Source organism: Pteropus medius, unplaced genomic scaffold, assembly GCF_902729225.1.
Source record: "Pteropus medius unplaced genomic scaffold, Ma_sr-lr_union100, whole genome shotgun sequence".
In the NCBI taxonomy this organism is placed as follows: Eukaryota; Metazoa; Chordata; class Mammalia; order Chiroptera; family Pteropodidae; genus Pteropus; species Pteropus medius.
The window spans coordinates 1,822,276-1,850,046 of record NW_024351735.1 but is presented as its reverse complement, the minus strand read 5'-3'; the positions used below and the strand labels follow the sequence as shown (position 1 = coordinate 1,850,046).

The 27,771-nt window shown below is 37.3% G+C and overlaps 1 protein-coding gene across 1 annotated transcript in view; it reads right to left on the bottom strand.

Annotated features, from left to right (window-relative positions):
• Positions 1-27,771, bottom strand: part of GSR (glutathione-disulfide reductase) — a 36,552-nt gene that overhangs the window by 3,818 nt on the left and 4,963 nt on the right. Inside the window, exons 2-10 of the mRNA XM_039846439.1 lie at positions 20,951-20,977; positions 17,579-17,667; positions 16,323-16,392; positions 14,059-14,206; positions 11,592-11,646; positions 8,525-8,624; positions 4,028-4,114; positions 2,780-2,938; positions 603-714 (exon numbers count right to left, since the gene is read on the bottom strand). Coding sequence (XP_039702373.1) covers positions 603-714; positions 2,780-2,938; positions 4,028-4,114; positions 8,525-8,624; positions 11,592-11,646; positions 14,059-14,206; positions 16,323-16,392; positions 17,579-17,667; positions 20,951-20,977 — 847 coding nt within the window. The remainder of the gene's footprint in view (positions 1-602; positions 715-2,779; positions 2,939-4,027; positions 4,115-8,524; positions 8,625-11,591; positions 11,647-14,058; positions 14,207-16,322; positions 16,393-17,578; positions 17,668-20,950; positions 20,978-27,771) is intronic.

Here is a 27,771-nt window from a genome sequence, read left to right as displayed (position 1 = left end):
CTTCGCTTGTTATTTTGCTTTTGTGAAGAGAACTTTAGAGAAGCTAAAAGGCTTTGTGTGTGTAATGGGAAGTTTCCATTCTGAGGTAAGGCCCAGGGCCATTTTGGAAAGGATAGTGAGGTCACAGAGGGGTATGGAGTGAAAGCAGATGGAATGATGCTGATACAGATAGAAGTGTGACAAAAAGCTTGAAAAGGTGCCAGTTAACTCAGGAAGTAGATTGAGGTATAGAATTCAGGGGATGGATGGGGGTCAGTCTTGGCTGTATTAAGACTAAATAGTCCTATAAGAATCCCACTCAAAATTACTTCTTCCCAAACTGTCACCACACACAACTGATTCTAACTTACAGTGTTCAGACGATGACTGTATCGACTATATAAAAATTTTAGTCTTCACTAAGCATTTTTAAAGTAGAAATGAATATTATTTAGAAAACATCAGGTTTTCTAAACCAATACCTATTTCAATATTTTTATCATTTTGATGACATAAAGACATTCATCCTTTTAACTTTGCTTAAGCTGATTTGACTATGAACTGCTGAACAGTTTTATATAACACAGAGAGCCTCCATTACCCAAGAAAAGAAGAAACATTACCTGGAGTAAGAAGAGCTTTTCCACACACATCTCCAACTGCATAGATGCCTTTTACATTAGTATTCTGGAATTCATCTACGATGATATGACCTTTCTTGTCAGTTTGAATCCCCTGAAATTGTGAAGGGACATCGTGTAACTATCCAGCTTATCTACAAAAAATGGCAGATCAAATCTCTGGATCTACCTCATCTCAGGCACCTCTTCAGCCTGAATCTCCAAGAACTACAAGACAAAAAATAGAAGTTGCCAAGTTTCCTATCTTTTGTTTAATTGAAAAGGGAAATGTGTTATCCAATTTTGAGGTGTTTTAACAGGATCTGCAACGTACAACTCAACTGGAGAAGTAAACATGAACAAGAATCACTCAACTATTAGACCTGCTACCTGCTATCTCTGTGGAGTCCATCTAGGACAGTGTTTTTCAACCTTCTTCCACTGAAGCAGTCCTCCTGAAGCTTGCTAACTCATACCCTAGAGGGGCGCAACTTGAAGCGGTCATCAAAAGCAGATTTCTGTGAAGCTTACCATTTTATCTTTGACAAGCCAAGCAAATTTTGCATTCTATTCTAAAGTATATTGCTGTTTCCTTTAACCAAAATATTGTCCTATAAATTGAGTTGAATTTTTGCTCCAAGATGGGTCATGCTTATCTTGTGGTTTTCTAGATGCCATGTGTACACAATCCCATGTGAGTAGAGACAACAGAAGCAGGAAGCAGGTACTGAAGAGGTCAAGAGCAATTACCTTTGAAGCCAGATCAATCTAGGTTCAAATCTCAGCCATTTGCTAGCTATGAGATATTGTATAACTACCTATTTATCAACAAATATTTGAACTTCTAGTACAAATGAGGCATTAACCTAGCCACTGTGAATATAGTAGTAATATAGACGTCCTCCCAGCTCCACGGAGTTTACAGCCATAAATTATTAGCTCTGTGCTCCTGGTTTCCTCATCCTTACCCTCAAAGAGTTGTTGGAAAGATTAAATTAGCTTAGTAACATGTTGACAAGACCTATACATAGGAATCATTCAATCTGCAATATAAAAATATATCTTAACATTGAGACAAAAATTTTTGCCTCATTTTTTAAAAATTCAGCGAATATAGTTGAAAACTGGACCTACCAATGCCTCTATCTGTACAATGGCAAAATATCTCTTGAAAGGTGAAATGCCAGATGACTAGTTTTGTTAAGATAAAAATAGACCACTAGTTTTACTAAATTTCACTGAACAATAAGATTAAAAACAAGCAAAACATCTCCCAGGTATTTTATTTTTTTAATGCTAATATCTTTTTTATAGAAATGTCAAAAGAATCTACACTATAACAGGTATTAATATTAGAATATAAATCAAAATGTTATACTTCTCAAGAGACTCCATCAAATATATAAACCTCAAACATATGAAATATCTACTATTACTAGTAGAGTAGTACAGGATATTAAAAATATCATCACCATCATTGTCAATAGCAATTGTTAACATTTATTGAGTTCATACTATAAGCTGACAGCTTAGCTAATTACTTTGAATGCTCTCTCTCATTTACTCTTCACTATAAGCCAGTAAGGCAAGTACTATTTTTATTACCATATTTACACGAAGCTGTTCAAACTTAATAGTAATTAAGCTGCTTGTTTAAGGCCATATAACTGGTAAGTAATGAAACTAAGGTTCAAAATTGGGTCAAACTCTGGAACCCATGCTCTAAGCTACTATACTAGACTTTCCTTCAAAATTTAAAAGAAATATCAATGCTAATTGTAACCTTAATAGTTCAGCTTCACATCTGCTACAATGTCCAGGACAAATTACACACCCAGCAATCAAGATTAGAGCTGCAGACAATAAGGAATAATTATAGGGCTTTAAAGAGACAAGTTTCATAATAAAAAAGGAAATCTATAAGGAAGAGGCTAGTCAAGAAACTGCTGGACAATCCAGATTAGAGGTGGCAGGGACCTGATCTAGGATGATGATGTTAAAAAGGAAAAAAAATTTTAAATTTCAAAGAAGCAGCAATGAGATTTGATAACAAACTGGATACATGGAATAAACAGAAAAGAATCTAATAGAACCCACTACAATTTTTGGGTCTGGGGGTGGAGGAGACACAGGGCTACTAAGAGATTCAAGAATGTTTTGGGCAAACTAACTCAGCTTACCACTTTGTTTAAATTCAGAGACCTGGAATTTGGGTCCCGCCCAATGGCCCAGAGCAGGCAGTCAACATCTGGAATAGTGGTCAAGGTGGGTTTCCTACCAGGAACTGAAGTAACCATGCAGAGTTCCAAGCCCGAGGAAGTCTTTTTAACTTCCTTGACCTATTGGCAGATAAATGTGTTAATTGTGGGGAAGGGAGGGAAAAAGGAAAGCAAAAAGGAAAGCTAGAATTCTTAACATTTAAAAAAGTCCCCACTGAATCCTACCTGTAAATCTTATGTGCTGATACATTTACTTTTCCCCAAAGGCCACCAATACTAGAAGTCCTAGGAGCCAAGACTGTTTCCTACATTCCCCCAAATCATCGAGCCAACAGCCAGAAATGTCAGCTCATGTCAGCAACATAAGGCTTCAACTTAAAAACAAAGCATCTTAAATTTTACTTCTTAAAAACTGTGATAAAATTTTAAGCCATAAATCTAAATACAATGATTTGCAATTGGAGTGAGAGGAGGAGGAAATAAGCTATAGCAGCATCACCAAAACACTTTTTCACACTGTACAATCGTTGCTTCTCCCTGGACATTCTTAACCAGAACGAGGGTGGGGTGAGGGTAAGACAGGTCTGGAGAGTGCAGCCCAGCTATAGTTTGGTGACGGTCCCAAGGGGATTCTGATGTTGACCCCCGCCACCAACCTAGCACTTTCACATTCACAAAGCATATTCGCATTTATTATTTTACTTGAAATGGCCTATGGTGAAAGGGGGAAACTCTGGCAAAAAAAAAAAAAAAACATTTTTATAAGGCCAATGCTCCAGGAAAATTCTGAAATTTAGGTGATTTCCTGAGAAGTAGAGCACTTTGTTATTCTTTCCACCTGCAAAACCCAAAAGAGCATGCTTTAAGAATAGAGTCTACGACGATATTTCCTGAAAAATAAATATAAACCTGGAAAATAAAGATGTTCAATTAAGGCGTCTGAGCACAAAAATTCAAGTTTTAGTCTTACTAAACTATATTCAAATACCAGATTTCTAATCTTTTATATCTTGACTTCATTAATTAATTAGTGAGAAATACAGCTTCTCAGAATAAAGCAGAGTTGGTAGTACTCTACTCTAGAAAATAAACTGACTAAGGTAAACAAAGAGTTTGTGCTTATAAAACCAATGGGGTGAAGCCAAAAGCACAAAGTGTGATTCACACAGAGAGACAAGGGCTGTAAGCATGCCTTGGGCTAAGTCATACCTGTGAGTACTTCAGGACCTCTATGCCAGCATTCTCCAGCTCTTCGGTGCAGTTGGAACTGATTATTGAATCAAAATTTCTAAGTACCTGTATACAAACAAAGATAGCAGAAGTATAGAGGCAGGAAATAAAGATACGCTATAACCTCAGGAGAGAATGTTGGTATCATCCTTCCTCTTATCTCTTCATTCATGGCACTATTCTGAGTGGAGTTTTAATAAATCTATTTTCCTACATAGCCGCCAATGTCTGTATTACATCCGACTTCACAAACTCCTGTTCTACTGTTAAACAGATAGGCAATCTCAGCCCTCTACTATCACCATGTTCCTCTACTCAAAGTTTCCTTTTCTTTTCCATAAGCCTAGAGATCAGAAATTCTCTTTCCCCTTTTATTACTCCAAGGCCAGCTTTCCTTTTGACATGATTTAAGGGAAGATTCTCTAGCAAAATCTCTTTATACAGGTAGCAAAGTCAATGGTGTGGCCTTGGAGATTTATTTTATTTTATAATAGTCTTAATATCTGTTTAGGATCATAAACTACTTTAGGGTCCTAGATTGGTATATGTGGGATCCATTTCAATTAAAGTTTCCAACAAAGTTGAAAACACTGCTTTTTTTTTTCCTGGAATGCTAGCTGTTGTTCTAGAGAATATTTGTCTGCTTATCCTCTTCTGCTTATCCTCGAATCTTTCTAATGACCTATATGGTAGGAGATGTTATCCCTATTTTTTTTTCAGATGAGAAAGTCGAGACTCTAAGAAATAGTGTGACTTTCAGAAAGTACTAGGACTAGAATTCAAATTGAGATCGGTCTGAATCTTCAAATCAAACTCTCTCCACATTATGCACTGGCTTCTTTCCACCCCATAATTATGGCAACCATGTAAGTCACCGGAACCATTAAGAATGGACCACTGTGGCCTACCAGGGCAGACAATTTCTGCTCCATTACCCCTTGCAAGCCTATAGACCACGGGAAGGCACAAGGACCATGGAAGAACAAGGTTAAGTCCATTCTTTTTTTTTTCATTAGTTTCAAGTAAAAGTAAGGCCCTTCTTTCACATCTCTCAGACCAGTTAATAGAGCCACTAAATGGGGAGTAAAGAGATATGATTTCATATTCTCGGAACCAAGGCTCATTAATCTGCCTTCCATATCTATGGAGACACTTTATTTATTTATTTTTTAAATTGATTTCAGAACACCAAGCTGAGGTGGGAAGCTCAGTGCAACTGGTCAATTTTATCTTACAAGGTATTCACATAGTCATTAACATTGCTGCTATAACAATATTCTCACACTTCACCTTTTTCACAGCAGTCATTCACTTAATCTTTGTTAGAACACTATCGTTATGAGTAGACATGCAGTGAATGTCTATCTTGTGGGATTTACTCTAAAAGGTGCTAGGAGGATATAAATATGCATATTGACACCTCTGTTCCCTTTCCAGTGGAGAAAGACATGTAACTTTTACAAGGTAAACTGAGGTCGACACTATGAATTCTCTGATTCATTCAATCCATTAACAAATATTTATTAAGTTTTACTACACAGAAGACATAAAATATTAGAACAAAAGACTAATAATTAACTATTAGGCTATACAGATAAGGTGTTTTATAAGAGATAAATTATACAGAACAGGGAAGATTTAATGGAGAATGTGCCATCTGCATTAGATCTTGATGATTTGGGAAGGGAAAGCAGTTTAAGCAAAAGAGTCCATACAAATATAAAGACACAGGGCCAGGTTACAGATAGAAAATAGCAAGTAGGCTACTTTGAATGGAAGAAATTTGAAGAAAATAAGTAGGGAATAGGCCAGAGAGGGTTAATATCCTTCTGGAAGACAGGGAATATGTCTGACGAGATTGTTTTGTGAGAGCTCAGTATATACACTAGGAGTGATGGTCAAATCTCACAAATCACAAATGTAGATCGATATGCCAGAAAATATATTTGTAGAGAACCTTGTCATGATAGTGGTGGTGCTGATAACAGAGGTGGTAACGATAACGGTGATATGATGATAGGGGTGACAGAAGAGGAAGAAGATACTCAGTAGGAAAAGCATATTTTTTTGGAAAGGGAATGGAAAACCATTTTCTTTATTCTACACTATTGGTGAAAGTTTATCCTAATTCTTAAGGAATGCAACCTCAAAGATGATATTGGTCATGGTGGAGATCATGGAACTGATAATGCAGTAGATTTAATAGTCAAGTAAACTAAATAAAGAAGGCAATAAATCTAATGAGAATAATCATGCCTCTTTCAAACAAAAGAAGACAAAGACAAGTAAACTTGGTAGCAAGGAAACAACCTAACGTATAAAATTAATCTATAGAACTCAGTGTCATTGGATAGAATTAATGGATAGTATTAACTAGGACTATAAAATTTAAAAAGCATTTGGCACTTAAAAGAATAAGGAATATTTTTAGTATCTAATATCCTGAGGTAAGTATCATTACTATTTGTTAATTTCACTTAAGATCTTTAAATATCTATTTGCTTGCTTGCCCTTATGAAGTTCCATGACTATGAAAATCATAGAACCTTAATTAGGAGCAACATGAATTCTGTATTATAACATCATTGAAATAAGAAATAGAATTGACATAACAATCTAGGTTTTTGCTACCAGGATTGTTATTCTTTTTTCTTCAAAATTCTCAATATCATTTCCAGTTGGATTTCGATGTTCCTATGATGGCTACCATTACTGCCCTATGGAGACTATTCTTTTAAATAATAGATGTCACCATCTAGCAATTTTTCTTTACTCATAGGCCTCCTCCGGAGACTTCTTGCGATAACACACATGTAACACACCTCAGGCAGGGTAAAGGTGGAAGGTCATGAGTTATTTATAAGACAGTTCTAGAATAGAGCTACACTGGGACAAGAAAAGGGAGAATGAGCCTGACGCATTGGGGGTGGGGGAGGACAGGAGGCCCAAGGAGACGTGGCTCTCTACAAACAAGGCAATTTCCCAAATGCAGGAAATTAACCACTCTATTGATAAACTGGAGCAGTTTATTTGCTTATTTACATATTAATTTCAGGCTAGCTATCCCTCTGCCTTTCTCCTTCCTTCCAATTTGCTGGATATATCCCAGCAATGCAAAATAACATTTACCTAGGAAAAATATTATTCGGGACATTAATTTCTTGGGAGTTAATTAAATAACAAGTCTCAAAGCCAGAAAGCTCCTTGGAGTACACACTAACCAGGATTATCCATTTCCCTCCTCTTCCTCTATTTGCTCAAATAATCAGGAATCTGAATCATAGCATTTGAGTGGCAGGGATCCGATAAATCCTGTTTCAAAGGCATTAAACGACTTGTACAAGACACACACTTATTAGGGACAGCCAGATTCTTAAGTCAACACCCATTTCTGTCCCACACCACATCTCTGAAAGCTCTAATGCTGTGCCACTATCCAGGGGTGCTAAGCCACAATTAATCAGCAAACGTATAAAGCAACACTTCACCATTAACAACAAAAATGGAGGCAGCATTTTAGTAGAAAAAATATTGTCCTGGGCTTCTGAGACTTTAGTTGATTCTTAGTTTTGATCCTAATTAGCAGTCACAAATCTCTGTTGGCCTTAAAATGAGGTTTGAGTAACCATTTCCATAGTGTACAGTTCCATAGTGTTAACTATATTTTTATTGTTGTGCTAATCTCTAAAACTTTTGCCTCTTGCAAAACTAGAACTCTATACCCATTAAACAATAACTCCTCATTCCCTCCTTCCTCCCCGTTCCTGGCAACCACCATTCTATTTTCTATTTCTATGAGTAGCACTACTCTAGATACCTCATGTAAGTGGAATAATACAGTATTTGTCTTTTTGTGACTGACTTATTTCACTTTGCATGTCCTCAAGGCTCATCCTAGGTGCAACATGTCAGGAAACTCTTTTTTTTAAGGTTGAATAATATTCCATTGTATGTATAGACCACATTATGTTTATCCATTCATCCATCAATCAACACTTGGGCCACTTCCATCTCTTGGCTATTGTGAAGAATGCCGCCATAAACATAAGTAAACAAATATTTTTGATAAGTATCCTTTTAATGCAAAGAACTTAGTAAACTTTTTTGACTACCTGATCATATGAAATTGATTTCCAGAATAAGAAGCTAACCCGATAGTCTGTAAACTTTAACTAATACTTATATTTAACCCTGTATGTCTCCTTACAAAGCCATCTGATATTATCTACCACTTCAGGACGAAAAGAACAGCCAGTTTGATTAAATCAAAATCATTACCATCAACTAGCAGCTGGTAGGTGGGAAAGACAGAAAGCCTAATTCGAATAGCTTCTATGCAACTCGATGTGGAACAAATCAACTGACCTCCACATGCTTTGTACCCTAGTATTTAATGACAACACGAGAGAAAATTCTCACTGCAAATGTTTAAGAGGACAAACATCAAGGAAAGAAAACGGCAAAGGACAGATTTACCTTATCATGCCGTATCATTAGTGATGTCTTAGAACCCAGAGCTGAAAGGATCCCGGCTATCTCCACAGCGATGTAACCCGCGCCAACAATGACACTGCGGCTAAAATGAGAGCAGAGGGTTAATATATATATTTTTTAATTAATTTACTTTTATGGTGACATTGGTTAACGAAATCTAACAAGTTTCAGCTGTACACTTTAACAGTAAGGCACATATATTTAATATTTTTAAATAAATTTATTTTGGAATAATTTTAGATTTGCAGGAAAAGTTGAAAAGATAATATAGAGATGTTCTGCATACCCTCTACAGTTTCTCTGAAAGTGAACATCTCACATCACATCATCATGGTACAATTGTCAAAACTAAGAAACTGACATTGGTACCTTGCCATTAACTGAATTCCAGACTTTACTCAGATTTAACCAGTTTTCCATTCATTTCCTTTTTCTGTTCCAAGATCCAATCTAGATACCACATTGTAATTTTAAGTAGAAAACATCCCTTTGCAGAAATATATTTTTAGTTGTTTTAAAAGTTCATTATCCTCATTTCTTCAGAGAGGAAACACACAAAAACACTGAAAATAGAGATGATTCCTTATGCAAAGATCTTCGCATCTAAAACTAAAATTGACACCAATTCTCACCACCATTATTCTCTGCTCAGGATTTCTCTTTGATCATTATCTATCAATCTTTGCAATATAATTAAAGGAAAATTTTAGCTAGCCATTTAACTTGTAGGATAGATCTGAATTAAAACTAGACTCCCTGTATAAATTTTGGTCTAAGAAAGCATCTAAACACTACATAGGTATTAGATGAAACTGCATCAATAGTGGAGAAGCTGGCCCCAGCCCTAGAATAATGTGTACTTCTATGCTGCAGCCTAGGCAAAAAGTAGTCCATTCAAGACTGTAGTTCTCTAAAGCTTCAAACACTGTCCTCTTCCATTCTTACAGTGCTTGGGTAGGAAGTAAACAATCAGGGAAAAACGAAGGAACTTTCGTTTCACCCCTAGATAAGGTACTATGTTGTGAGTCCCTGCCTTCAGAGACCTATGGTCTGTATGGAGGATGAAGTATGAACCCAAATGGCTGCAAGTTAGAAGTACGCACCCTCTTATCCTATAATCTAGGTATGAAGAGAGAAATGTCTATATAGTTTGGAAAATATGAAACAGTCCTCTCTCTACCTCTCTCTTCTCTATTATATGATGATTCTTCTCCTTTCTTTAGGTCTTCCCTCTTTCTTCTTTTCTCTATCTATCTCCTCTTTCTTCCCCAACACTTATATTACTTTTGTTAAGCATTTCACTAGACAAGATAAGTATCCATCCCTGCTCTTGAGGAATTCTTGAGGTTTTCTGAGGAACAGAAGTCAATAATCAGTTCCTGCAGGATAGAGGGCTCAGAGAATGTTCCAGATTCCTGAAAGATGAGTGGCTCATGCAGGGGTTGGAGGATACATTCCAAGCAAAGGGGACATATAAGGAACAGGTGTGAAACAAGTTGGCTTCTTCAGAGAACTATACAGAGCTCAGCGTTTGGCTCTCAGCTCCCAAAAGCGCCTCTCTTCTACCTCTTGCCACTAAAGCATCCCTTGGAAATGACCTTACATCCCTCGAGTCTCCAAAGCACTTCTCTTTAACTCAGAAATACCCGTACCACAGCATTCCACGGGGTCCATTCTCCTGCCTCCACCCTACCATAAGCCCAATGAGGGCAAAAGTGAACCATACAGCCCATAGCACATGATACCTTGCCTACAGAATTTATTCGTTCTCCGATGATTTGCTTATTTATCAACATAAAAATGATAAAGGAGTCTAAAAAAAATTTCACATAATCGTTATTTCATTTTCCTATTTTCAGTCTTCTGTTTATGACATGCATAAATTAGTTTATTGCTAGCAATGCTAGTTTAATAAATAATTTTAAAATATTTAATGGAGAGACAGCCGTAATAAAATGTCTTTGAGGGCAAGTCTAGATTGAATTATATCATCTATACAAGATGAGTCACAACCACATTTCTGGAAACATTCTCACATGTGTCGTAACATTCAACCCTAAAACCAAACAGTACAGGGTAGATCCCAAGGGGAAAAAGGCTATTCTCTAACAGTTCCATGCCCTGCAGACAGCAAATCCAAAAAGACAGTTTGCTTTTCTCGAAGTCAAAAGATTGCCTGGTATTAATGGGACATTTTCACTGCAGCTTTGGAAAGAAAGAAGCCCTCTTCTCCCTTTATTAATTGTAGCTCTAGGTGACTTAGGGTAAAGGTATGGACATGGATTATTAGTCACCTTCCATGAAGGCCTCTTTAAAAGCACGAGATTAGGATCTCAAACCAGATTGGCAGCACCACTGAGGGAGCGGGAGAGTTGAGCAATACTGACTCCAGAGAGTTACTCAGAAGGAGATAAAGGCCAGACCTCGGGGCGAAAAGCGTCCCTCCTCCAGTTCTTGGGTGTCATCTCTTTCCACGAGTGAAAGGAGGATCTCATTAACCTAGAAAGTTTGCAACTGGCAGCTTCTTCAAAGTAGAGAAAAAAATCTTCCTCATTATCTTTCTCCTCTCATATATCTAAACCCATGACAGTGGATTACTAAGGTTATTTGGATAAACACATATAAAGAACAATTTCAGAAAATCTATTTTTGTGATACTGACAGAGGTTTCATTTATGGAGATCCCTCCGTACCAGAATCAGTTACTTGACACATTATCAAGCTGGAGAAAGAAGACAGTTTTAAATCTTTACTATTTATTCTTCCAAACCACCCTGTATTTGATTCTGGTTTTAAAAACTTTGCCATGGCCTCTAACCAAAAGCATGAAAGATTTGCATCACTTAATGAGGGGTACTAGTGGATGAGATACCCAAGGTCATAAAAAGAAAAGAGGTAGGAGAATAGAATACAAGAAATACTTGCGTTTATTGGTTGGGGGCGAAGAGAAATGTCAGAGGGAGGAGAAATGTCAGGGGAGGGAGGAGGAAATGTCAGCTGAGAGACTGAGGGAGAATGAACACTGAGGTCAGGAAGGAAACCAGCCTACCTAGGCAATTCTTCCAGTTCAAAAAATCCATCACTGGTTATTCCTAGGCTGGCACCTATGTAAGAAAATACAATATAGATTACACGGATTGAGCTGTCTCTTGGAAAATCATCGTAACATTTTCTGCAAGACCCAACACTTTCTCAGTCATCACATTCTGTTTTGACAAGTTTTGTTAAAGTCCTCACTGCGGAAGCTGCCAACCAAGTCTCCGAGTTGACATTTTTGTTTTCTCTCTAGAAATAAGAGCAGCGATGACTAAATAACTAATACATTTTTCTGAGGAACTAAAATTTTCTCAGCTTTCATGAATAGACTCTTTGCTGGATCTGCTTCACTCTCCCACCCCCAAATGTAGGCAGGAACCACTTGGCTCAGCCATGATCCTCTTCTCTTCTCTCTGCTTTTTTCTTCAAAAGATTTAACCAACTCTCCTCCCATTGTGGAGGACTTCCAAATACATAGTTCCAGTTGTGACCTCCCCAACTTTCGGTTCCATGTTTCCTAATTGTCCCACTATGCACTTCTACTTTGCTTCAAACTCAATATATTTAGAACTGAACTTTAACTTTATGCCCCTCTCTCAAGTTCACCAATTCACTTAAAGGGATAATCTTCCACCAATAATCCAGATGGAGTCTTGAACCGTCAATCAGTGATTCCTTCTCTCATTGCCCCCTTACGTCTCGTCAGTTATTAAAAATATTGCCCTTCGCCAAATCCACAGCACATCCTGATTACAAGACACATCCTGATTTCAGAGGTGTTGACTGTTTTTTTTTTAATGTCTTGGAATCAGCAGCGTCTCAGTAATTGTCTGCAGAACTGAACTAAGCTCTTCCATCACACTTTGGATGCTAACCCTGTAGTTTAGAACTGTATCATCACCTCCTGTCTATTGCAGCAGCTTTCTAACTGATCTGTCACTGTCAGATTAGTTTTCTAAAATTGCCACTTAGATATTGTTACTACCTTACTTATAAGCTAATAATTATTTGCCCCAGTTGTCATGAATTATAGAGATTTAGGAATTTGACTTTATAAGTCACAATTTAGCCCCAACCCTCTTCCAGTCTCGGCTCAATGTATTCATTTCCAGAATTTTCAATGTTAGAAATACTGGTTATATTGGTTGAATGTCGCTCAAAGACATTTTTATTACTCACTGGTTCTTCCAGTCTTCCTCTTCCTCAGCACATAATGCTCAATTTATGAGCCCCTTTCCTGGGAATTATTTTTGCTTTATACCAGCCCACAATAATCTGTCCCACCAATGAGCACTCCAACTCTCACTGTCTAGGAGTCGCCTGGTAACATTTACTTTTTTTTTTCATTACAATTGTTTTTATTGTACGTTTTTAATTAATAAATGTGTATGTTAAAAAATTAAAAAGACAACAGAGCATCTAATAAAAAGCAGATGTCTCATACCTTACACCTTTAGTCCTCTCCTTGTAGGGAGTCAGCATCACCAGGCTTTGAATATCATCCCAGAGATATTCTAGTGCACATATATAGTCTCCTTGCCTTCTTAAAAATACACGGATTATAGCATGCTATACACCCTGTCCCACACCTTGCTATTTTTCATTTCATAATTTTGGAGACTGTTCCATATGAGGATGCTTATGTACAATCTTCCCAACTAAATTTTAAGCTTTGTGAAAACAGTACCTTTATATCTTTTATAATAGTTGTTCTCAACTTCTTGAGGGTCATGAACCTGCTTTAGAAGCTGGTGAAAATTTGTGAATTCTCTCCAGAAAGAAAAAAAATTACATAAATGCTACAAAGACTCAATTTTTCCACATAAATTCAGGTTGGTCACAGGTCTTATGAAGCCAATTCATGGAGAATACAAAAGACGTGTAAACTATGACCACCATCCACAAAGACCTTATAATCTAAGTGGGGGAGAAAGACATGGACAATGTGTCTTTTAAGAGAATAAGGCAGTATGCTCATGATTCGTCTCTATGTATATAAAATGCAAAGGCAGACATGACTGAGATTCCTTTCTGCTTTAATTTTATCATTATATGAGAAAAGAATGTATATAAAGGTTTAATTAGGTAATTAAGTTATATCACTACAAGATTTCTCTCCCTTAAACAAAAACAGTAAATACATCATGGGTCTTCAAAATAGCAACTCATGTGACAAACCGAGGCTGGAAACAATCTCTACCATACAGAGAGGAACAGATGAGGCTCTCACTGATTTTTCTCTCTGTGTTACCTGTAGTATGTCTGAGGCTAGAGCTGGAAGAAATATCTTTCTTTGCCCTGTCACTAAGCACCACTTAAGCCAATTACATTTAGGTTCTGCAGAGACCTTCTCTTGTGGCCTTGTCCAAAAAAAAAGAACTGGTTTAGGCAGATCTCCTGGAATGGCTTATAATAAGGCTGAACACAACGGTAAACTCCTCCTGGCTATTATTAACAAGCATTGCCGTTGGAAGACTCACCGGGGATCTGGCTCTCCTGAGGACGCGAGGGCATGCCACCTGTTGCAATCAGGATGTGAGGAGCAGTGTATTTTTCCCCATTGACCTCTACTGTGGGCTGGGGATCACACGTGAATGCTGCATGGCCATAGATGATGTCTATATGGGACTGGAGAAGGAACCATGACATTAGCCTGTTCTTAAGGTAAAACAAAAACACCTGCTGCAACGTATCGGCTCTTTTCATTTCTACTAAGGATCTTGATTTGGGGTTTGCTGAGGCCAAGACAATGCTCAACGTTTGAGTTTCTGCAGAACTTCTGATACTTAGGTAAGGGGTTGCCATTGGATGCTGGAAGTGTACAGTAAGAAGAGTGCTAGCATGGGCCAAAACCCAGAGATCAAAAAATATATGCATGTCACTCCCACAAGGAGAAAGATTACATCTTCGCCCCCAAGAGCTGAGGGAGGAAGTCTTCCTCACCTGCAATGCAAACACACTAAAGAATGATGTGTCTGGAGGAAGGCCAGCAGGCTAAGACAAAAGGATAAAGATGAAGGAAGTGCAGGCAAAAGAGAAATACTCTAGCCAAGGGAGGAAAATACAATGCTTCCGTTTTCCTAAACAAAAGAACACCACCGCAAAACTACGTGACAATAAAGTTCCATGCTAGAGATGTTGAGAACTCAGACTCTCATTAGTCTCACCAAAATCCTCTGTGCCAGGGCCTCGACTTGGGGATCGGAGATTGCTGGCAGCGAGCTCCTGCCAGCCACGATACAAGTAATGGCATGCGAATGTGGTCAATTTTCAAAGATAATGAAATCACGCAAGCGGGATCACAGAACAGAATGTTTTAACATTTTGGAACATGCTTGGTCCTGAAATGAGTTAACACCTCCTTTCCAATCACACCTCCAGGCCTGTTGAACAGGTGCCCTACTCAATAAAGTTGAATCAAGATCGATGCCAAAAGCCACAAACCTCCATTAAATCCTTCTTCAGGAAGTAATAATTTCCTACGGAATGCTACACAAAAAGAGGTATGGAGCAAGTGACAATAATATAAGAAACTGACAAAATTTTTATTTTTTAGGATATTTGACACAAAGTTTCCTTTCTTATTCAGAATTTTTGGATCAACTATATGTAAATCCTTCCTAATAAGCTCACAGTAAGTTTTACCACATACCAAGATTTGTATTTTAAAATGCTGTTTCTTAAGCCATTTTCCTATCTCTTTTACACTTTAGCAAGCTCCACTTAAAAAAAAAGTGGTTTAGTATAACAAGTGGTATCTCTATACTCACGTCTAGCAGCCTTAAAATCTCTTATTATCACGCTTAGGGAACTGAAGCCTCCAAATATTTTCCTTCTGAACTGGGGATTAAGGTCAGAAAATTTAGCCCTCCAAAAATTAACCCAACAAATGATAAGAATCGATATAAAAATATAAAAGGTTATCCATCTGTAGAAGTTACTCTCCCTAAAAACTGGTTTATACACATGCTGCTGATGAGATTATGATGGCCCAAATATCATAAAAAATCTACCAATCCAAATATAACCCAAGCTCCATTGAAATCTTAGAAACTGAAAAGTGAGACTGAAAAGGCGAATGAAGATGGTAGGATATAAGCTGTGAAGAAAAAGAAGAGTTGCACGGTACATAATTTGTCGATGTCTCAGACTGGTCCCAGGTGGCAGAGGTACGACATCTAAGTACTAAGGCAGGTTAAGCCTCAAGATGGTAAATGACAACATATATTTGCTGAAAGCAAACACACCTTTGCCCATGTTTCATTTTGTGAATGAAACACCTTTGTTGTGTTTCATTCACAAAAACAACCTTCTGAACCATAATTTGGTCTCCTGAGTAGATCTAGCCACTAAGGATGAGGGTGACCTGCGCAAATGAACAATGGCAGGTTTCCAGCCAGCTAATGCTCCAGATTTTAATTAATAAACTAGGATAATCAGCCTCTTAAGTGTTTGGCTTCTGGAACTAAGTGGAGGGCCAGACCTACTCAAGGTATAGCCATCAGGTGAGACCCAGTCTACCAGCTATGGCACACACACTGCCCACTCTGTAGAAAAGAGGATGGCCTACCAAGTCAGAGGCTTCTTCTCTCTGACAGGTCAATCTCAAAATCACTAATTACAAAAGAAGTTACAGAAACATTAAGAGATACATGTAATGGCTACATTTTAATCTGGCCAGACTTGTTAGCATACTCCAGCAGAGAACAGCTCATTCTCAAAGTTCAAAAATCAGGGCACTCACCTTGGTTAGATTATTTTGATAGATGGTGTTCAGGCGGCTCACATAGGCATCTCGTTTTTCCTTTATAACACTGTGGTGAAACCTAAGTCAGTACTGAGAAGTAGGATTCTCCCCTTTCAGTTAATAACTAGGGCATCCATCCCCAAACAGCCCCTGAGCAGAGAATCACAGACTATCAATAAGAACCCCATGAGTGACTGTCTCTGAGACAGTCACCCCCGCCCTCGTGTCCATCTGCACTCACTATGGAGAGAAGCTCTATTCCACTCTGTGCAGACTGTTCAGCTGACATCCGTGATATGTAAATAGAACCTTTCTTTGCATAGAAGACAAGGAGAACTGCTTTGGTATAGTGCCTAGTGCCCGGTGGCTATTTGATATTTGTTGAATAAATAAGTGAATGCTAAAATTTATTTAAAATTCAAGGGCTTCAAAAAGTCTATGGCTGGTTCCTCAAAAAGTTAAACACAAAATGCCACATGACTCAGCAATTCCACTTCTAGATAAAGATCCAAAACAACTGAAAGCACAAACTCACAGATCGACGCTCATAGCATTATTATTCACAAGAGACAAAAAGTGGGGGAAAAAAGTCCATTGAAGGATGAATGTATAAACAAAATATGGTATATAAATGTAAAGAAATATCATTCAGCCTTAAAAAGGACTGAAATTCTGACACATGTCACAACATCGATGAACTCTGGAAACATTATGCTAAGTGAAATAAGCCAGGCATACAAGAACAAATATCGTATAAAGTACCTAGAATAGGCAAATTCATAGCAACAAAGTTTCTGGATGGCAGACTAGTGATACCAGGGGCTGGGAGGAGAGAAGATGAGGAGTTACTGTTTAATGGGTACATTAAAAACATCATTTTAATGTACCCATTTAATGGGATGGCGGAGAAGTTCTGAAAATGGATAGCGGTAATGGTTGCACAACACTAAAAATATATAAATGCCACTGAACCGACAATTTAAAAATGGCTAAAATAGACATTTTATGTGGTGTGTCTGTATGTGCACATATTTAATGTATATAACTTGATGAGTTTAGAGATAAGTATGCACATGTGAAACCATCACTGCCGTCAAGGCCATAAACATATCCATCATCCATCACCTGCAAAAGCTTGTTTTATATAGTTTACCACAATAACACTCCCACACACACCAAAATTCACAGCTCATTTAATTATGAAAGAAAATATTTATATTTGTAAAAAGAACCGTCTCAGCATTAATACTTACCGCCAATTGAATTTACTATCACAATTTTGAAAGCCATAATCAACATGATCGTGCATGAATTCAGAGTGGACAGCTGTGTTCCACATTACCTGTGAAAAAAGGACCCAAAACAGTAGTGCATGAGTTCTGAGAGAAAACAAATCATGAATGAAAAATAACTATATAACAGCAGATAAATATACTAATTTTAAAATTAAAAATTAAACATCTAAAAAGAGAAAGTTCAGAAATATGACCAGATAGATTTTATAGGGAAGCCTCTAGAACGTTGGGGGGAAATTACTTTTACGGTTAAATTCCATAGTTTATAAACTCTGTAAAAGCAGGATATTATAAGTCCCATAGTCCTTCCATTAACCTTTATTACTGCTTACATTCTTTTTTTAAGTTTCAGATTTCTTTAAGCCCTGCCTTTTGTGATTAGTTTTAGGAAGTGGAATTATATCTGTAACTTCACAGTAAAGTGATTTCAAAGGATGCTATTAGGTAAAGTTGAGGGCTGAAAACTTCAAGAGAATGAATTCCTATTATGTATTCAGTAACTACAAACATGTCCTTGTAAGACATATGTAATTAGACATCTGGAACTCAAAGGTTCGATGCGTCTCTTGTGGAATGTAGCCTACAATCCAGAGAGGACTTTTAATGCCAACAGATCATCACGATAACTGGATTCAAACTAGCATCCAGAACTCTCGATGACAGACAAAACTACCATTTTTCTTTGTCAGACAAGCCTTAGACTCCTTTCTAACAAGACTTAAGATTCCTTCTTCGCACCTTTCTCTCTTTATGAATAAATTGATGACCACTGCATTGTTTTGTTTTTTTATACTGAGGTGAAATTCACATTATATAGTATTAACTATTTTATCTGCTGGAATCTTTATCTTAATGCATATGAAAGACATCAATACTACAGATATATTATGTAATTTTAAGAAACATCACAGTATCTCATATTTTCCTGAGTAAATATTTGTTTACTTCCAATTTGTAGTATGTATGATGCTTTAGCATCAAGCACCTCTGGAGGCAGTGCCTCTGTATGAACTGTACGGGCTTTCAGGCTCAGATCTAATCGAGCAGTTAGCAGGCCCATCCATCTGGCTCCTTCTCTACGGCTGCTTCACTCCACCCTTCTGCAGGGGGCAGTTACTCTAGGCTTCAGTCTGTTCTATAAAACAAGAGGCAATTACCAAATAACTTCAAGAATGCAAAAGTATTTTGAAATCAGTAAAGTCCTATAAAAATACAAAGTAAATGTCTAGTACATGTGATCAGAAGAGAAAAGTGAAATATAGGAAATAAAACATTACAAATTTAGGCTACTGTGAAGTATCAGCCCAGATGGTATTTTAAAACAATGAGGCAGCAGCAATCACTACCAGATTTACTAACATAATTGGTTTAAACTACATAACATCACCTTACGAATACTTTACATAATTCATATATCCATAATTACATGATTCCAAGTAGAACAGATTCTAAAATCTAAGATGAAAACAAAATAGTTGAGGAAAAATGTCCCATAGGAAAAAAAAATTTTCCTAAGACAGAAAAAAATTCTACCTATACTAGAGAAGAGATTACAGAAAGCCATTCTGGAATTAAACTTAGATGTGTGTTACTGATGCGATCAGGATATTTGCTTACGTACCAAAAAGCTGCCAATTTAATATCTAATCTCAGTAACAAAAGGTTGTAACCTTGAGATTATAACATGTTTTGAAAGTACATTCAAATGAAGAGTAAAATTATTTGCAAGTATAAGCAAGAGGCAGCTTTGGAAATAAGAGCTGTCATTTCTTCCTCTTTGTCACAGGCAAAGGATGAGTTCATTCAATGTGCTACGTACCATAGCTATTAGAATCAAAAACCACTGCAGTAGTAAAGAGAATCTCTGAGGCTATAGAAGTGAATGGAAACACTTAAGATTTCACTTAATAATTTGGTGTGCTAGCTGGGTCTCCCTATTGAGAAAAAGCTATCTTGTACAGATGACCAGTCCTAATGACTAGGCCCAGATATAATCTCACTCACTCTAAACTAATAAATCAATGTATCATTTTATAAAAACGATTCCCATCATATTGGGTCATCAATTCACTGGTCTATCTGATCACTCCCGAGTGAACCAATAAACCTGAATTTCTGCAATAGCAAAGATGGGGACTAGGATCCAAGTACATAGCAATTCTATCAACAGACTGCTCACCATAAAGGTAGCCAAATACTGTCTTTCAAGCAACTTGAGAAATTCAATCTTAGAGTAGCCATAAGATATCCAAAGTCACATGATACATGATTTTCATATGGGATTTAACAGGGGATTTTTAATTTACACAGAAATCCATTTGTGTTTAAAAAAAAAAACTCCTACCAACAAAATAAAACAAGAAAACCTATGAAAATCTCGACATGACTTTCCAGGAGAAAAACAGTTCCAGTCTCCCTGGGGAAAACTGATTCAGAGATGCACTGGAACAAGTGAAAAGACCAGATGGCTTGAGGCAAACATCCTACACTCTGCAAAGTCATCCCAGGATTACAGGTAGTTAACCAGAACCATCTGTGGAAGGAGGAGCATCCATCCGCCACCATCATCCACCTACTCTTGGTCATATCAACACTTGGGCTGAGAGCTGGGTATAAACTTTTTATTTCCTGTTGGATCTCCCTATTGAGAAAAGTTATCCTGTGCAGATGGATAGTTCTTTTCTTTTATGCCATGACTATAGATATTTGGTCGGTCTTTGTTCCTTCTAGACCATCAGAAGTTTGAGACCAGACACTGTGTTCCATACCTGGTTACCTCCCCCGCAGGGTGCCCCCACAGTAATTCTGTCACTTTGTCATCATGTGGTGAGAACTTATCACTTGGCCAATGTCCAGGATGAATTTCTTTTGCATGCATGATGAAATGAGTATCCAGGCCCTCCCTCCCCCAGCTCAGTTCTGACCAGGAGAACCTAAAGCAATTGTAGAAACAGTGCTGAGTGAGGAAATCTGCCTGGAGATCCTGGAGCTATCCTGTGGCCATGAAACAGGGGGTTTACTGTTCGTTATGCACCTAGGATGTCAGAATGGAACGAGGCCAGGGTCCCTTCAGATATCTTTAACTGCTAAGCCAATCTCAGAAATGGCCTATCTCTAGGCTTCTTTTTTTTTCCCTTCTAGGTTTCTTAATAAGTGATATTTAAAAATACAAATAAAAACTATCCTATTGTTTAAGCCATTTTAGTTGGTTTCTCAGTTATTTTTTGCAGAAAGAATTTTAACTGATACATTTGGAAACAACCATATTCTGATCACGATTTACCAGATACATAAAAGGAGTGTGAAAGGAAGGAGAAATAAAAATTCTACCTTTTTGGGTACACATCCAACATTCACCTGAGGAAAAAATGAAAAAAGACGTGTTTTAATAGTATTAAACTCAAACCATCAAACAAACCTGTAAGAAATGAACCCCAAGCATCAACCCAGGAGATTCTTGAGTTCTAAGTCACAATCTACCTTTACTTCCATTTTTCTAATACAGAGCTGTAAAAGATGAACATTATTTTTCTTGTGTGATGAGGCAGAGAACTTTCCTCATCAGCATTTTCTCAAAAGAGCAGAGAGTGAGAATTCCATTTCCAGGGGCCATGCACTGCAGGAATGGTACAGGTCAGGAGACGGCAGAAGCTGAGCTTGCACAGAACTCAGAAGAAAGCAGCAGAAGAGAAATAGCACACAGAGCTGAGAGGACGCACCAGCTGAATAAGGGCAACTGAACCATCTGAGCAGCTGACCTGGAGGATTTCTGGGAAACTTACTGTGGAGCATCTTTGGTAAAACACTGAGAATGCCGCCTTTGAGAAAACCTCTCATGGAAATCCACGTTATTCTTCAGGACCAAAGGATGATGATGAATCAAAGAGTAATGTTCATCTACGCTATGAAGTCATATACTTGAAGTCATAGAGAGATAGATCACAAATTTGACTCTTAACCTTCTAGGAGCCAGTACACAAAGGAAAACAAATACTTATATAAGGTTTCACGTAAAAACTAATTGTTTAAGAAAATAACTATTCTTGCCCATTAGACTAGAGAGAAAGTCCTCTCAAGGGTCCTTGTAAACTAGCTGTGACATATATGTTCACACACAAACTTCTGTTTACATTTATTTGACATCCTATGTTAATAACTGAAAAAAACACGTTAAGAGTAAGATTGATTAAAGTGCCTTGAGGGTGAAGAAATTTGGACTTGACTGAATGGATGACCACTCAGTATATCTTAGCAGAGGAGCTAATTACAGGAGAACTAGATTGATCCCTCTCTTTTGAAGGGCAAATTAGAGACCCCTTAGCTCCAGAAACCTACCATGTAATGTACATTTCAGATACCCTTTAACCTTATAAACACCAACTGGGAGGTGTGGTGATGTGTCTTGGCCACTACAATGAGACTTAAACAAGGTATCGATTGTATATCCTTTAAAAAAAATCAGTATATTTACTCATGCCTATTGGCACAGGACAAAGTCTAAATATTCAGATGCTGGTGAATACTTACCAAAAGCACAAAAATATAAGGTACTATATATAGCATGGAATTTAGGACATTGATCAACCATTAGTAAAGAAACTTGAGAGAACATAAATACATATTAGACCTCATAAGAATGACTAGGACTTATGACTACTTCTATGCATTCAGCCTAAAGGATTAATCTAAGATATACAAAAGCTAAATACACAAAGATGATGTTACATCTAAACACAGGTATAATCATTTGCTTACCATTATCATACAGAAAAATATTTATGTAATAAAAATGAAAAAAGCAAGATTCAATAGAAAACTATATTTTAAAAATTTTAAGATAAAAGATAATCTCAGTAATAAAATATTTTAAATCTATTGATAAAAAAAGATTTTCCATATCAGTGTTAGAAAGCACATCCATTTTGTTCATCAAGTCTATGGTTAGGAGTGTATCCTACAGAAATTGTCACATATTTTACTCAAGTGCCCCAAAATACATGTATAAAAAATGTTCTTTGTAGCACTGTCATAGTGAATGAACCATCATCCATCAGAAGGGAAGTCTTATTGTAGGGAAATTTTTGTACATTGAGCCTATGTACATTACAGCCACTTAAAAGGAGATTTCTATGTACTGTTATGGAACAAGTTCTAAGACAGAAAATTAAATGACAAAAAGAAAGTTACAGAATAATACGTACTGCCTGATTCAATTTGCACTTATATATATTTGTAAATGTATACATGCATTTAAAGAGCTTAATCAAATACTCCAAAATGTTAATAGCTATCACTTCTGAGGAGGGGAAAAAAACTTTAAGTTTTATTCTATACGCTTTTTATAATGGGAACATCATCATTCATTACTTGTATAATTCATTTAGATAAAGAAATAAACTAAAATGATTTTACCTGGGTAGAATTTAGATGGGTGATACTTTGGTCTCTCTTATCTATTTTTATCATTTTCTATCACACAATTATTTTTCCTTTATATAGAAACGAATGCCTTCTAGACATAACTTATACCAGGTACTTATCACTCTGCTGATCATGACCATAAGGAACTACATTAGTTCTCTGTATCCCCAAAGAATACAAGCCTATTCTTAAAGCAGAATACTTTCTGGGTGTCCTACACTGAAACCTAAACTTCACATACCCTTGCCAAGGGACCTGATATGAAAGGCTACATTAAAAGGAACCTGCCCAAATCCCATTAAGACTGCAAATGTTTGAAAGAGGGGGTCTTATTAAACCTTCTATTTCCACTTGTTGTTCCAAATTCTATTTGCTAGCATACCTGCTGCAATTTCATTATAATCGTATTATTTGCTATAATTCTGCATTCAGGAAATTAAAAGAATGAGTTATGTTTCTATGGAGTTCTCAAGTTATCAGTCATTTAGGATTTTGTTTTTCCTAGAAAGAGTTAGGTCATATACTGTCTAGCTGTGGACTTGGTTTTTCATGAGATTATGTTACAATAAGGATTCATAAGGCAACAGAAGCAGGAACTCATAGGACTAAAAGAAGGGTACGGAATTCAGGCAAAATAAAAAAATAAAATAAAATAAAAAATAAAATAAAATAAAAATCAACACCTACAGCAGCATTACAAGCACACTCTTCAGAAAGTACTTGAGAGTAGCAATTAGAATAACTTACGGATTTCTACCCAGACTGCCCTCCCACCTGAGTAAGCAGAGTATATGCTATTTCTCAACCCCTAAGTGTTTTACAAAGTCATGGGGATAAATGGAGTGAGCCAATTCTACAGACGGAGGATGGCAGGTGTTTCCTGGGTGGGAGAGCAGAAGAGGAAGGCAGCTGAATCCCTGTGGGAAGAGTAATCTCAGCCCTGTGTGGGAAGATTTTATTATTAGACCTGCCTTTCCAGTTAATTTGGCAAAGTGCTCCCATCCATACCTTTATACCCTGCATTTCACAGCTTAAATTCACTAAAATGCTTTAACAAAGACAGACTCCAAAAGTACTTTCTCCAAAAGTAGAAATGATTTCAACATATTAAATAAATACACTCTGGTTGTCCTCCGGTCAAACTTCTCCAGCTTCCCAGGAAACTTTAAAAGCAATTCAAATTGTCATACGGCACTAATGTTCTGAACCACTTTCACCTCTCATCAATTGCCTGTACAAACGTCCTCGTGTACGTTTGAAGCTATCTGAAAGTTATTCAAGGCAATTTTTTTAAGTTTGGAATATGCTTTTTTTAAGGGCCTGAACTTCACTGGTGCCAAGTGTATAAACTTGGTTTATTTTTAAGAAGTTTCTGCCTTTTTGGCTTCTCAATTTTTTTAACTTGCAACCATTCATGCATTTGTAAGTACTGATTAGGCACTAATTTGACCCAAGCACTATGCAAAGCAAAACAAAGCACTAAAAGGATACAGTCCCCGCTCTCATGGAGCCCACAGTCCTAACCAGAGAGAGTCCTTCAGCCTATGAAAGATGCTGACTCAAGCAGCAGCAGCAGAATCAAGAGATTCCCTAAACCTGCAGAGCCTTGAAATTTCAGATTTCAGATAAAGATTAGTGTCCAGGCAGGCACCCAGCTTTAGAGAGAAAGGAAGTATTCTGTGTAAAGCAAAATCTAAAGCAAGAAAATAAATTGATACAAGAGGTATTAACACAGGTTGGAAGTGAAATTGTTTTGCTCAATACTTAGCTAACCGGAACATGAGATTAACGTGACCCTCCCAGTCTCAGGGATCATCAAAACTTATAAGAATTGTTACTCTGGGGCACCCGGGGGACCCAGAAATAGCTATGAGACAAAACTCTGCAGGAGTGTCCATTCTCTCCATCATCTGCCACCCGATGTAGTGACATCTGGCCCCATATCTCCTGCTCCTCACCCTCCCAAAAAAAGAATCTGGGATCTCATATCCTATTTAATCTCTAATGTTGCAACACTCAGTGAATAAATGGTTATTAATTAAGACTAACTGATATCCACTTACAAATGCCAAAGATTATTAGAATTCCCATAAAATTTCTTCAATTCCACTTGTCAAAAAAAGCAATAAATGCAGCCACTTTAAAATGGAGCCAGAGCTGCCATGCCAGAGAAACTGCCTTGCAGGTCTGATGCCTCAAACCTTTGGAATGTTAAAACAGGGCAAAATAACTTTTTGCACTGGGACTAAAGCAGCCTTATGCCCCAAAGAGCTGTTTTCAAAAATAACGAGAAAGCAGATATTACGACTACAGGACTGAAAATTAAAAACATTGTTTATAATTAACAACAGTTAGGTTATCTGCACCAATGGAAGTGCCATTCGTTCTATTGATGTAATTGTTCCCCTTCCTTTTCTCATAAATATCTATTGCCTTTGTCTCCTAATTGGAACACTATTTGGGCTTCTGCCTGAATCAATGTGTCCCAAATAAATGCTTGTTGCCTCTGACTTTGAAAGGCCTTTTACTTTTAGGTTAACACACTCTAGGAGAAAACAGTCTCTGTTGCTACTTGTTCAAAATACCTTTTATATAAAAAAAAATAGGAACTCAGGGATTCGGAGGCAGCCTTTTACTTTCTGGCCCTGCAGATTTAGTGAATTCTGTGGGGCAAATGACAACGCAATATTACAGATTGACTTAATCAATCTAGAACTGATTGGTCAGAAACACGATATATTGTATAATATTACATAGTATAAGACTGGTGCAAAAGATTAAACAGGCCATAAGGTCAATTACAAGACAAATTTCAACATTAGGATTTGCCTACTTCAACTAACCCTACTCTTTCTGATCATCCCGTTACTCAGCACCAAAGCATACATGTGCACCCCATTTTAAGAAACTCTAAATCCAAGTAACAACTTAGAATAATTTCCTAGTTTTGAGGGATACCTGTCAATAATAAAGGAACTAATGGCAGGGTTCCTTTAAACTGTGATCTCCTTTCTGTAAACGCACATTAAAAAAAGCATGTTCAACATTGGGACATTAAGCTTAGAGAAATAACCCAGTCACAGACAAATATTGTATGATTCCACTTATACGAGGTACCTAAAATAGTCAAATTCATAGTCAAGAGTGTAACAGTGGTTGCCAGGGGCTAGGGGAAGGAAAATGGGGAGTCAAGTCATCAACGGGTACGAAATTTCAGTTTCACAGGGTAAGCTCTAGAGAGCTGCTGACCACACTCTATCTACAGTCAACAACACTGTATTGCACGCTTAAAATCCAATAAGGCAGACCTCATGCTAAACGTTCTTATCATAAAATGAGAAAGCAAGTTCAGCCGTATAAAAAAGCATGTTCAGACATCATAATATCAAGGTACACACTATCCCTTCCAAGTTAGGTAATGAATTACCTGTTGCTAAGTAATTATTTTCAGCCTAGATGAACACAAAAAAAACAATCTACTGAGCAGCCTGTTTCTCAGGCCTCTTTCAAAACTCCCACCTTGTCTATGGCCATACCACCCTGAATGCCCTGATCTCCTCAAAACCCCCACCTTTCCTGCTGGCCTTTCTAATTCCTTCCATGCAGCACAGTCCAGTGATGTTAATGATCAAGAAGGCTTTTGTTAGGTATAAACATCCAGTTATAACATAATTAAGTCCTGGGGATGTAATATACAGCATGGTGACTCTAGTAAATAATACTGTATTGAATATTTGAAAGTTACTAAGAGAGGAGATCTTAAAGAAGAAAAAACTTTTATAACTACGTATAGTGATGGATGTTATTAACTAGACTTGTGATCATTTTGCAATATATGCAAATATATAAATAGTTAATTATGCTGAACACCTGAAACTAATATAAGGTTATACATCAATTATACCTCAATAAAAAGTAAATAAATAAATTAAAAAAAATAAATGGCTTTCATTCTAGTGATCAATCCTTACTACCCAACTCTCACTGGCAAGAACTGCATCTATGCCACAAGAACCTGGTTAATCTATCACAAAATCAGTCCATGCAACCAGAACACTGGGACATGTGCTCCCACAGGCTGTGGGGCAAAGAGTGAGCAGTACATCAGAAAGATCCCTTCCTTGAGCTGACTTCCCACATCCGCATAGGCAAAGAAATGAACCACAGAGACAAAGCTCCCAGAAGGCTCTAATTCGCCTTGGCTTTGGGCAATCTCTCTGCATTTCTCCACAGCCTACATTTGATTATGATAGAAGCACTATATTCAGCTTTTTGGAGACTCCAAACTGAATTCAAAGATTACCTCATGTATTTTTCTGTCTTCAAAAATGACTTCCATTTCCCATCTTCCTTAGGGGAACAAGGTCCTGAAAAAAGGACTTGTGCTACTGCCACTTCCTCAGCTTTGGGTCCCTGCTTCTTCTGCAGGGTATCCAACAGCGCCTTGTTGGGACAGAGCATTCAGAGGTTCACAACCTCAATGGTCCGTAGGAGCCATTATGAGGAAGGCCCAGGAAAGAATTTGTCACTTTCAGTGGAAAATAAATAGCAGTTGCTAGCTATGATGACTTTGTACTTTGGATCTGGATTTGCTGCATCTTTCTTTATAGTAAGACACCAGCTGCTTAAGAAATAAGGATGTTTTGGTTAATCCATGAAATAGATGTGAAGAGCATTTTAAGAGGTGCAGTCCCCTTGAAAAATGGATCAAACTGTTGAAATCAACATAC